The 12,738-nt window shown below is 27.0% G+C and overlaps 3 protein-coding genes across 3 annotated transcripts; all 3 read left to right on the forward strand.

Annotated features, from left to right (window-relative positions):
- The first annotated feature begins 4,125 nt into the window (after positions 1–4,125).
- LOC105830895 (odorant receptor 13a) lies at positions 4,126–6,090 on the forward strand. The gene is made up of 3 exons (XM_028195021.2): positions 4,126–4,594; positions 5,251–5,481; positions 5,561–6,090. Exons 1-3 carry the CDS (start codon positions 4,126–4,128, stop codon positions 5,899–5,901), a joined length of 1,041 nt encoding a protein of 346 aa, XP_028050822.1. The 3' UTR covers positions 5,902–6,090.
- Positions 6,091–7,000: 910 nt separating this feature from the next.
- On the forward strand, positions 7,001–9,324 carry LOC105830907 (odorant receptor 13a). Its single transcript, XM_012670603.2, has 3 exons — positions 7,001–7,613; positions 8,101–8,827; positions 8,961–9,324. Exons 1-3 carry the CDS (start codon positions 7,470–7,472, stop codon positions 9,296–9,298), a joined length of 1,209 nt encoding a protein of 402 aa, XP_012526057.2. The 5' UTR covers positions 7,001–7,469; the 3' UTR covers positions 9,299–9,324.
- Positions 9,325–9,704: 380 nt separating this feature from the next.
- LOC105830906 (odorant receptor 13a) lies at positions 9,705–12,650 on the forward strand. Its single transcript, XM_012670602.3, has 4 exons — positions 9,705–9,926; positions 10,772–11,258; positions 11,740–11,970; positions 12,064–12,650. Exons 1-4 carry the CDS (start codon positions 9,726–9,728, stop codon positions 12,402–12,404), a joined length of 1,260 nt encoding a protein of 419 aa, XP_012526056.1. The 5' UTR covers positions 9,705–9,725; the 3' UTR covers positions 12,405–12,650.
- The last annotated feature ends 88 nt before the right edge of the window (positions 12,651–12,738 follow it).

Here is a 12,738-nt window from a genome sequence, read left to right on the forward strand (position 1 = left end):
GCGGAAATTTTGCCTAATTGAATAATATATAATTTTAATTACATTGCATAAAAATTAACATTCTTAGAAAAATATTATCAATAAACAAATTGTTGGAAAAACTCATTGTTTTGTTATTTTTTAATAAGTAAGATAATATAGTAAGACAAATTTTGTGAGTAGAAAAATTTAACTGTAAAAATGATTTATTAAATATATTTAAATAAATATATCTAATAAACATATTTGTATCGAAAATTATATAATTCTTACATTCATTTTGACAAAACTTGTGATATTTAATTTCTAATATTTCCAAATTATTTGTTATAATGTATGATTTTAGCCTAGATTTCTTAATGTGAGTCACAATGAATAAAATTTAAATAAATAGTCTACTTATCCACGCTGTATATTTTTTTTTTCTTTTAAATATCATTCACAGCTAAAATGATATGAAATTTGCCAAGACAAAATGAAACATAATATAGAACCAAAACGGACGTAATCTAAGGTAAACATTTTAATAACAGAATTTGTACTTATATTCAAACACTTACATAAAAACTTATTATTATTAATTCATTTTTTATTATAATATTACTCTCTAAATTACAGTCAATAAAAAATCAGTGAAATCAAATACATTGATTTCCAGTGTAGTATACTTATAACTTGTTAATCAGTGAAATAAATACACTAATCTTTCAGTAATTATATACTAATTTTGAAGTGAAAATTACTAAAAGACAACGAATACTCACCAATTATCACAATTATAAGTATACCATTTATACTACTCAAATCAGTGGTAAATGCTGATTGCAATTTAAAGAGTTAAACTTTAATTGTGATCTCAAATTTAAAATAGTATAGTAATCTCAATCTCTATACATGTATACTTGAGATCACTATACTATTTTAAATATACATATTTAAAAATTATAATTAAAAATTAAATTATGTTATAAGGCTTTATAAAAAAATATTTTTTCTGATTTATCTTAGCTTTGAAAGTAAACGACGTTATGGTAACAAAAAGTGTAATAGTACAGAGTTTTATCGAGGACTACCTGGAATAATAGATAAAAAAAGTAAGATATAATATTTTTATTAACACGCTTGATACAATCTGTCTGTAAAACTGTCAAGAAACTGCTTTTATAATGACAGATTTTCGTTATATTATTAATTATAAGTTGATAAATTTAAAGTAAAGTTATAGTAAATTTATCAACCACTATGGAAGTTTAAAAAAATTTTTTTTACTTTGTATGTGTGTCTGTACTTCGAATAATAATGGAAATATAATATCTGATACATATGAGTGAAAGAATTCTATAGAAGCTCTAAATCGAGTTGAGAAAGAAAATTTATTAAACATTTAATAAAATTGTTCTACATAATCATAATTTATCACAAAGTGCAATTATTTTTTATGCCAAATCAAGTTATTTTCCTATAATAATAGATAAATGCAAATTTTTTAATGACTTTCAATACATGTTATATTTTTTTTAATGTCGAGAGACGGTTAATCTTTCTAAAAAATGTTTAATTTTGTTGTTAATTTTTATTTAAATTAAATCTTAAATATTAAAAGCAAGAAAATCTAATACAAAGAATTATGTAATAAACTGCTATCTTGATTTGATTTATTTTCATAAATATTTTTTTGCAGTTTTTTTTCTAGACATACTGTATTCCGAGAAAGACAATACAAAGTAAAAATTTGTTTCTCAACGGATAAAGTTTCATAACAGAACTATCTATCATAATCCAGTGAAACCCTAATATGAGAAACTGACATGTGTTTTACCATCAAACTATTACAGTTAGGTTTTGTGAATTACAATGTATACAGTTATTTCCGGTCCTGCGTGAGAGCTGCAAATGCAAGACCATAGAAACTTTTAACATTAGGGTGCATAGTAAAATATGTTTCAAACTAAAATGAATAAAGGTATAAGATACGTACTCGTGCTTACGTTCAACATCGTAATTCTTAACATGCAAAAATGGTGTCATGCAAAACATGAAACATAAAAATGCTTAAGAAATTTTTTCCATGTACTCTAATAATGTAATCGCGTCATAACCCTTAGATCGGCAAAAATTTTATAAAACGCGTTATTTCTTATAGTATATGCAGATTAATTTTTATTTTATGTTTAAGAATTGCCTAAATTCTATTGAAAAATTAATTAAGAATTATCTTGTTAAAAATAAAACTCTGTCATTAATATTTATTTTAAGTATTAAAAGTACTTATTAGTACTGCTCAAAATAAGTAATAATTATTAATTAATTTTTTTCCAACTTTAATTTTGTTAATTTTGATATCACACAAGCCTACATGTATACTTTGTTTTAATGTGCTAATTGAAAGCCATAAATAACTTCTATAAATAGATAGAAAAATATATATATACATATATATAATTGTTCTTATAATAATTTAGATAAGTAATAATTTGTATAAGAAAAGGAATGAATTAAAATCTTATTTTAATAAAATTATTGCATGTAACCATTACAGTCATTCATACCAAATTAATGTGTTATATGTTATTAACAATGCAATTAAATTTATATTATTATTTAAATAATATATTGAAACTCTTTTTTTCTCTCTCTGTAGAATAAAAATTTTTGACGTATAGAATTACTTACATACTTATAATGTAATCCTTTATCAGTTTGCTGATCTTATGTATAATTGAAAAAAAAAAAAAAGAAAAATTAATTACTTAAATAATATATTATATTCTTAGTTTTGGATACATTAAATAGAAATTTATACTCAACTGAAATAAAATATAAAATGTATTGTGCATAGTTGACGAAACATATAAGGCACTATGTAACAGCTCGTGTATAAAAAGAGATGGTTGTTCGATGAACGACAACTTAGAAAATATAGTCATATAAATTCTTGTGCAACAATGCAAATTTTGCGTGAAAGCATAATTCTCTATGTTTTGTTATAATACATTACGAGGATAGAGACAGGCTGATAGACGGGTATACATCTCTAGCTGAATAAAAAATGAATCGGAATAGAGGTATTGTGTCTATGTACCAAGCGCATCATCAGTCATTGGCATCAGTTACAGTTATTACTTCGACCCGATGGCGAATATACGATGGAAAGACGACATCTCATACGCGATGACCCCCTTCAAATTGCTAACGTGGCCCATCGGCGTTTGGCCACTTCAAGTTTATGACATCTATTCGCTATTACGATGCATCTTTACCACCTGTTGCGTGGTACGCACCCTTTTTCGATATTAGTGATACCTGTCGTGTAAGAGCTGAGAATATACATATGAAACATTCCCTACGCCATGTCATCCTAAACAAAACTTCGCAATAACAAAACCAAGTGCTTTCGCACAATAGTTAGCCCGTTATTGACAACGTAGACAGTGAAAATTTTTTTTCTAGAGATAATAGTGACTCGCGAATAAACAGAACTGTAAGGCCTTGGAAGTTTTGACTAACAAAAATCCTTTTTAAAATTATTTACGTGTGTCTGTTTGCTACTTATTCATACTTGAAGATAACATAATTTATTCTAAAACGTTATAGTGTATGTTATACTATTACGCCAAAGTGTGTAAAGCACAGTTAAACAAGAATTTAATATCAATAAAAATTTTGCCACTCTATATTGTGTTATTTGTTCAGTTCGTATTATTTAAAATCATGAAACAAGTGATATAATAGTATAACATATACTATAACGTTTTAGAATAAATTATGCTATCTTCAAGTATGAATAAGTAGCAAACAGACACACGTAAATATATATATATATATATATATATATATACAATTTTATTATTTATTATTTTAATAAAATTTGTTTTTTCAATATTTTGAAAGGCATCTAGATAATATTACAAACATTTTCAAACATACAATTACATATTATTCTGCATTTTTTAATTAATTTGATTTATTCTAGCATTTCTTTTATACTTGACGTAGATATGAGAATCATATTCGTATTAGATTCTAAAAATTATTATTTATAATTAATATTAATAAAGACTCATCAAAATAGAATCAAGACATTTTTGTAGACATATAAAATTTTGTATAAAAGAAAATTAACGATTTATACATTAACAGAGCCTAATGGTGATATTGCCTTCCATCGAAGTGTATATGGGTTGCACTGACGCTGAGGAGAGCGTAGATAGCCTTATGTTAATCTGTTGTGGAATACTTGGTATGCTGAAGACAGTATGGTTTCGCATTTACGCAAGAAATTTGACTAACAATTATAATTCCGCTCGGAATGATTATCTGATAGTTGAAGATGCCAAACAGAGAGCTATTATGCGAAAACATGCTTTCACGGGAAGAACTCTCTGCTGTTTTATGTTGTGCTTCTCTTACTTTAGCTGTATAATATATGCGCTAATTCCCCTTTTTGGTGATGATAAAAATAAACAGATAAATGTAACGCACGAGAACGTATTATTACAGTATACAGTACCCTCAAGATGCGCCTTAGAGTACCTCAATGTTCCAACAAGCATGTATAGAACCTTGTGTCTCATTGAAGCTGTCTCGCTTATTCTAACAAGTACTACTAATCACGGTAATATTTGCTGTTTAATATTTCTTGTGTTATATAATAACATTTAGAAAATTTTATGATTTTATAAATTATAAAATTAACACAAAATAATTCCGCATATCAGATTTTTTAATTAATTTTCATTGTGCACCGTATTATTTTTTAATCTATTATAAATAATATTGTCACGATACAAAAATTTGTGCAGTTTTATTACATGATCAGCTATTTTATTTAAATAATCTATGTCTTAACACACTTAATTTTTTTTGATAATATAAATAATTGTAAAATAAACAGAAAACTTTGTTTAATTAAAAATATTTAGATAGAGATAAATTAAACATCACTGAAATTTAATACTTTGCTTAATATGGCTAAACGTTGCGCACACAAATATGTAAATAACAAAATATAATAACAAAATATAATAACAAAATTTCAAAAATTAAAAAAATAAATTTTTTAAATAAATTTGTATAAGAACTATATATAAGAATATATAATGATATAAACTAAAATAATAAAGTTATCAAACACATATTTTTGATGTATTTTACGTATTTTTTAAAATAATTAAAATAACATTTTCTAAATAGCTAAATTAAATATCAATGTTATTTTGCATATTAATGTAATATTACAGCATCGTGTATCAATTCCTTTTTTATTAAAAGGTAACGACTCTATGTTTATTAACATTACGTTACATGTATGTGGTCAAGTGGAAATTTTAAAAGCGAAATTTATTGAGTTTGACGTTACAAGTCCACGAGTTTATGAGCGTCTTATTACGTTAATTAAAAGGCATTGTTACTTGATAAGGATGGCTAGAAAACTTGCGGATACAATTAGTTTTGTTTTGCTAATTCAGCTATTCATTATCAGCATACAGTTATGTATAACAGGTAAATATATTATACTGTTTATTATTTTTAAAGTAGTTAATTATGTTATAAAAATTTAAATAAATAATTTCTTTTTCAGGATTTCAGTTTATCCTAGCTTTGAAAGTTAACGACCCTGTTATGGCAGGAAAAAGTGTAATGGTGCAGAGTACCTTTCTGTCACAGTTGACGCTATATAGTTTTATTGGAGACTATCTAAAAACCCAAATGGAAGAAATAGGGCTTTGTATTTATCAAAACGCTTGGTATAATCTTCCTGCAAAAATTACAAGAAACTTAATCTTTATCATTATGCGGACTGAGTCTCCTGTCACATTGCATGCCGGAACATTATTTGTGGTAAATTTGTCGTCATACATGAGTATCTTAAAAGCGTCTATTTCGTATCTATCTGTACTTCGAGTAATGGTAGAGACATAAAAAGTATGATATGTACATATAAATGAAAGAATTATGCAAAAACTCTAAATCGGTTTACGATTGAGCAAAACAGAGATTTGTAAAAAAAGAATTTAATAGAATGTGATTTTAATGAAGTTGTTTATCTTATTAACGCGTGCAAGTGTCTTGTTGTGCCAAATCAATTTTCTTAATGTAATATAAAAAATATATATATGTGCTTAGAAAAATACAGTTTTTATTGTTGTTTTTAATTTTTAATTTTTTTCTAATTATATTATTGCATACTTTTAATAACAAGTACAATTCTTTTTTTGCAATGTTAATCTTTTTCTATATCATACTTAATAACATTTTCATTATTTTTTAAAATAATTGACAATTTACTGTCGCGACATTTTTATATTGTAACATATTTAAATTGTATTAATTATGTTTAAAGCTATATTTAGAATTTATTTATTTTCAAACTACGAATTTTTTTTCTGTTTTGAGATATATTATTGATACGTAAATAATATTAGGTATCAAGTAAATTTTAATTAATAAAAAATATTAGTATATTTTTTATTAATTACGTTGGCGTTGATAAAAAAAAAAGCATTTCTAATATGACATAATTTATGACTTAGAAATATTAATATTTTGTTAGATATGTATAAAATGCTATTAATTTTATTAAAAATGAAAATTAATATATATATATTTTTTTTAATTTTTAACTTAATATGTTTATTTATAATTATAATTATAAATTTTATTTAAATTAAATCTTACATTAAAATTGAGAAAAATTTTTTTATAATATAAAGAAATACCTGCAGTTTTCGCCATCTTACCCATTATAAAAATGTAATACCAGATAGTATTAAATTGTAAATAATTAGTACTTATTTTAAGCATTAAAAGTTAAACACAGAAAAAAAAGTAATATAATCAATAACATATGTGATTGCGGGCTGCCAACTACATAAAATACTCAATACAATAATATTTGCTATTAATGCAAGTACAATGTTGATACTGCAATAGCATATATTATTGTATTGAGTATATCTGTAATTGGCAGCCCGCAATAACATATCTTATTGAATATATTACTTTTTTTTTCAGTGTACTAACAACAATGTTTTTAATACTAAAATAAGTATAAATTACTAGCCAATTTAATATTGCTCAGAATTATATTTTTATAAGATAATTTTATTTATCTTCATGAATGTATTTTTATTCGAATTCAGCATTCTCCAGATGCACTACTGTACTCCAAAACGATACAAAGTAAAAACTTATTTCTATGCGATAGTTTCGCGACCAGAGTATAACGGAATGGGGACTCTATATGAGAAACTGACATATGCTTTATCATCAAACTATTAGATCAATGACACGTATTACAGCTAGGTTTTTACGAAATACAATTTATACAGCCATTTCCTGTCATGTGTAAGAGTTGCAAATGCGCAAGGCCACAGGAACATTCAGCGCTGGGGTGCATAGCGAAATGTGTTTTGATCAATAATAAATAAAAGTATGAGCTGCGTGCTCGTGCACACACTCGATGACGCCGTAACCCTTAACACGCAAGAATGGCATCATGCGAAAAATGGAACAAAGAGATGTCTCGTGAATTTTCTCTCTATAAACGACTAATGTGGCCACTTGGCTCGTGGCCTTTAGATCGTAGCAGAAACTTTGCGAATTTGCGCGCGCTGTTTCTTACACTCACGCAGGTAAATTTAAAAGTTCATCAATTTATGTTAAAAAAAAGACTGCCTATGTTATTTTGTTTGTTCCTGTATTGTGTTGTTCCTGAAACAAATTGTTTTAATTATTTCTAATAATATGAACCGCAAGTAATTTATTGGAAACTAATTTAGTTAAAATTAGAACTATCTTATTTAATTATATAACTACATAACTATTATATATATGATTCTAATAATAAAGTATGACACATATTCTTTTGGATAAAAAATTAAAACAAAAATTTTCTGAAATCCCGAGAGATAAAAGTATAAACACGTACTTTTATAAATTAACAGATAAATTTATTTAAATTTTAGCATTTTTATATTTTCTATTTTTTAAAAGAGAAAAACAATTAACTCTTTTACTGTTATTTATATATACATATGCTTAAATTAAATAATATAAAAAAATTTTCTGATAAACATTATGTTCCTTAAATATATTGTTCTTATATTTATTTTATGGTAGGCTATTATGGTAATTTATATAAGCGTGGACATCATTAACAGCAAGGATTTTACTCTGGGTGTGATTATCGATCATTTCGTAATGGGATCGTGCGCAAGTTTGGCCATTGTAAAGTCCACGCTGATACGGTTACATCGTGACAATCTGTCGAAAAATTTCGGCAATGCAGCGAGTGACTGGACGTATATTAAAAAACAAGATCTCAGACAAGTTATGTTTCGCTACACCAATCTGGCCAGATTTGTCTTGTTCTCTCAAATGGGTTTCTCGTATTTTGTTACTGTATTATTGCTAATTAGACCGCTTCTGTTTCCTATGCCGTTGCCACCTTCACAGAATGTTACACTAACTATGACATCCGAAAAAGAGATACGAAATATCGAGCTGCCTTACATAATGATTTGTCCGTTTGACACGCAGATCGCTTGCTACAGTCTATATATTTTTCAAATGGTTCAAGTGATTAGCACAGCCACGGGAAATGTTGGCAGCGATGTTTTTCTTTTCAGCGTGTGCATGCATCTCTGTGGACAACTAGAAGTGCTCGGCCTAGAGTTATTACGGTTTCACGAGGGGAAGGAAAACGGTTATTGGAAAAGAACTAAAATGATCACACTGATTGAGAGGCATTGTTTACTTCTTAATCTAGCCAAAGATATTGTTGATATGCTTAATATGATTATGGTCGCTCAACTAATTCTTCATGCTTTGCTTGTATGTATAGTAGGTAAGTTTAATTTAAGACAAATATTTCTTCTTTTCTAATAATTTATCATTGTGATTGTCTTGTATTTAATTATTTGTTTAAAAAAAGAATATGATTAAGTGATACAAAAAACAAATTGTTAAATATTTTTCAGGATTACAAATCATTTTGTCGTTGGCAGATCATGACTTTTTTCATTGCATGAGTGGTTTAACTACTTTTAATATATTTATGATACAGTTGTTCTTGTATTGTTACATGGGAGAAACTTTGTCATCAAATACGCAAGCGATTACTCGCTCGATTTATTTCAGTAAATGGTATGATTTGCCTACAAATGTTGCGCGAGATATACGTTTTATAACAGCTCGTTCTAATGTGCCCGTTCGCATAAGAGCGGGTAAATTCTATACTATAGATTTTAATAGTTTCACGAATGTTCTGAAAGTTTCAGTTTCTTATTTTTCTGTCTTAAAAATTATAGTTACTTAATAAATATATTTCTTAAAAATATAAATATATTTAATAGAAATTTTCGTTTTTCACTTCTTTGAGTAATTTACAAAGTAGAAAAGAGATATGCATTACCTATTATATCGCTTTTGAATGAAAGAATTCATAAAATTCGATCGACATAACGTCAAAATTGCGAAAGAAAACACCATGTCTTCGAAGCGTACCATAGTGAATGACTGAATTGTATATATAAGTAAATGTGCTCTCTATGCAAAGGATACAGCAGTGCAATGTCCGCAGCAGCTTACAAGAAACGGTTACGTAAATTCTTCAACAACAATTTGGCATAAAAGCATAATCTTCTGCATTTTCTGATAATGTGTTTAGAAGTAAAGGCGGGTTGATAGGCGGGTATACATTTCGAGCTGAATAAAAAATGAATCATAATACCTGAATTGTGTCGATGTACACGTCGCGCATATCATTGGTTATTGGCATCAGTTACAGTCATTACCTCGATCCAATGGCAAGTAAACGATGGAAGAACGATGTCGCATACGCGATGACTCCCTTCAAGATATTATCCTGGCCTGTAGGTGTTTGGCCACTTCAAGTTTATAACGGCTTTTCATTAATACGATGCATTTTGGCCACTTGTTGCATGGTACGCATCGTCTTAGTTCTTTAGTTCTTTAGATTTCGACGATTCTTGTAGAGTGATTACTTGAACATATAGAAAAATTTTCACAACAGTTAAAATAAAACTTTGTTGATATCGTTAATCAATATAAAATGTTTAAATTCCTAAAAATAGAGTGCCAATTATTTGATGACATAGGTAATAAAGTACTGTTTCTCAGAGAAAACCACTCATTGATTAAAAATATTGTAGATACATAATCGTACGGTGTTACAAATTGACTAATGAATACATTTCTGCTAAGGAGCTCACAGTTTATTTACAGTTTTATGTTCTGAATGCTGAGGGGTAGCGTAACTATTTCTGAGAAATTACGAAGTAATGTGTGCTATGTCGCTTATTTTATGATTTCGTTATTCATGTCTAAGAATTGCACTGACACGACATTTTTTTGATAGCATGGTATAAAAAAAAAAAAGATAGATTGTACGCTGTAGATAAACTAAAGATAAACTAAATAAATAATATGTATTGGACAAATAATATATATTGTACAATTGAAGACGTTTTTACATTCATTTCTATCACATTTTTATTATGTAAAGAAATAATACATTTTTATTTAATTATTATTCTAATGTTAAAGTTATATTAATTTTACGTACCTTTAAATTAGTCCAGTTAATTCTCATATTTATGCGAGCTAAAATAGAAGCGTCGTTTACTCCGGATCTAAAAAAAAAATTATTTACAATTAAATTTTAATAATTTTTAATCTTCTAAGATCCGTCGATCTGGAATTTGGGACATTTTTTCTAGACACAAAAGCTGTTTGAATGAGAAAATATATCATTTACCCATATCAACAGAGCACATTAGTGATCTTGCCTTCCATGGAATTTCAAATGGGCTGCACTAACACGGAGCAAAACATAGACGGTCTTATGTTGGCCTGTTGCGGTGTGCTCGGAGTGCTAAAGACTATATGCTTCCGCATATACGCAAAGAACTTAACTGACAATTACAGCTCTGCTCGAAATGATTTTCTGACGATTGAAAACACAGACCATCGCACCATCATGCGAAGACACGCTTTTATAGGAAGAATTCTCTCCTGTTTCATGGTGTGCTTCTCTTACGTTAGTGTGTTGATATATTCGTTAATACCTCTTCTGGGTGAAGAGCAGATTAATGATCAAGCTAAACAGATCAATATAACAGATGAAGACATTATATTGGATTATCCAATGCCATCAAGATGCGCATTAGAATATCTGCATGTTCCGAGAAGCATGTATGAAATTACTTGTTTGTTGGAATTTATCGTGCTAATACTTACATGTACTTGTAATCATGGTAATATTAATTTGTTTCTACTTTCTTTTTACATTTTTTGTATCATGTAATACTACATAAAATTTATTAGAATTTTGAATATAAAATTATGTTAAGAATGTCTTATTAATTTTATTAGAGTAATGTTTCTGCTTATTTTTAATTGTAAAAATAATTATATAATAAATTATATAACATACAAGCATAAAAAATATATTTAATAAAATTATAGTTATAAAAATGTAGTAAACGATAAAATTATACAATTCTATAAACAAAAATATAATACAAAAAAATTATTTAGTATAAAAATTATAGGTATATATACATATATATATCTAGAAGTACTATTCTCTCAAAAACAAGTTGATTATTAAAATAAAGAAAACTCGTGTTCGAGAGAATGGCACTTCTAGATATTGTATCAAACTATTTATGTACCAAGTTGTGCTTTTTTATTACACTAGTAAAATCCACATCATTGTATTTTCTTTCTATAAAGGTAATGATTCTCTGTTTCTCAATATTACATTGCATATGTGCGGTCAAGTAAAAATTCTAAAGGCCAATTTTATTGAGTTTAGTGTCTCAAGTCCGCAAATCTACGATCGTTTTAATGCTCTAATTCAGAGGCATAAATATCTGATAGAATTGGCCAAGGAATTGGCTGAGTCGATCAGTTTAGTTTTGATAACGCAATTATTTATTAGCAGCGTATTGTTATGTATAATGGGTAATAAATATTATATTATTTACGACATCATAAAATTTTAAATATGTAAGTTATAAAAATCTATATAATATTTATAGATAAATAATTTTTCAGGATTTCAATTTATCTTGGCATTAAAAACACACAACATTGTTGTAATGGGAAAAAGTTTCATGGTATTGTGTACTTTTCTAACGCAATTATCTGTATACAGTTTTGTCGGGGATTACTTGAAATCCCAAATGGAAGAAGTTGGACTTTACATTTATCAAAGCACCTGGTATAATTTTCCTGTGAAGTTGGCGAAAAATTTAACCTTTATTATTATGCGTACACAATTGCCCGTCAAGCTGCAAGCTGGAAACGTTATTGTGGTAAACCTGGCAACTTATATGAGTATTTTGAAAACTTCTATGTCATATCTGTCTGTACTACGCGTAATGATAGAAACGTAAAATTTAATACATAAAATAAAAAAAATTTTACAATTTGTACATTTATTATTTGGTATTGTATTCGGCAAAATAGAATTCTGTAGAAACAAAAGTTTACTATAATATATTGTTTTAATAAAATTGCTAATTATAATCATAATACAATAATCAAATTGTGCCAAAAATCCATTATTTCTTCTCATAAAAAATTTTCAGAAATATATGTGTATTTAAAAAAAACTGTTTTGCTTGAAAAATTACAAACTTAATTTGTCATTATGTATATTTTTTACGAGAAAAATAATTTCCTTCTTTTTTTTTATACAATATCTATATTTCTATATACTTTTATAAA

Source organism: Monomorium pharaonis, chromosome 1 (genome assembly GCF_013373865.1).
Source record: "Monomorium pharaonis isolate MP-MQ-018 chromosome 1, ASM1337386v2, whole genome shotgun sequence".
NCBI classification, from domain to species: Eukaryota; Metazoa; Arthropoda; class Insecta; order Hymenoptera; family Formicidae; genus Monomorium; species Monomorium pharaonis.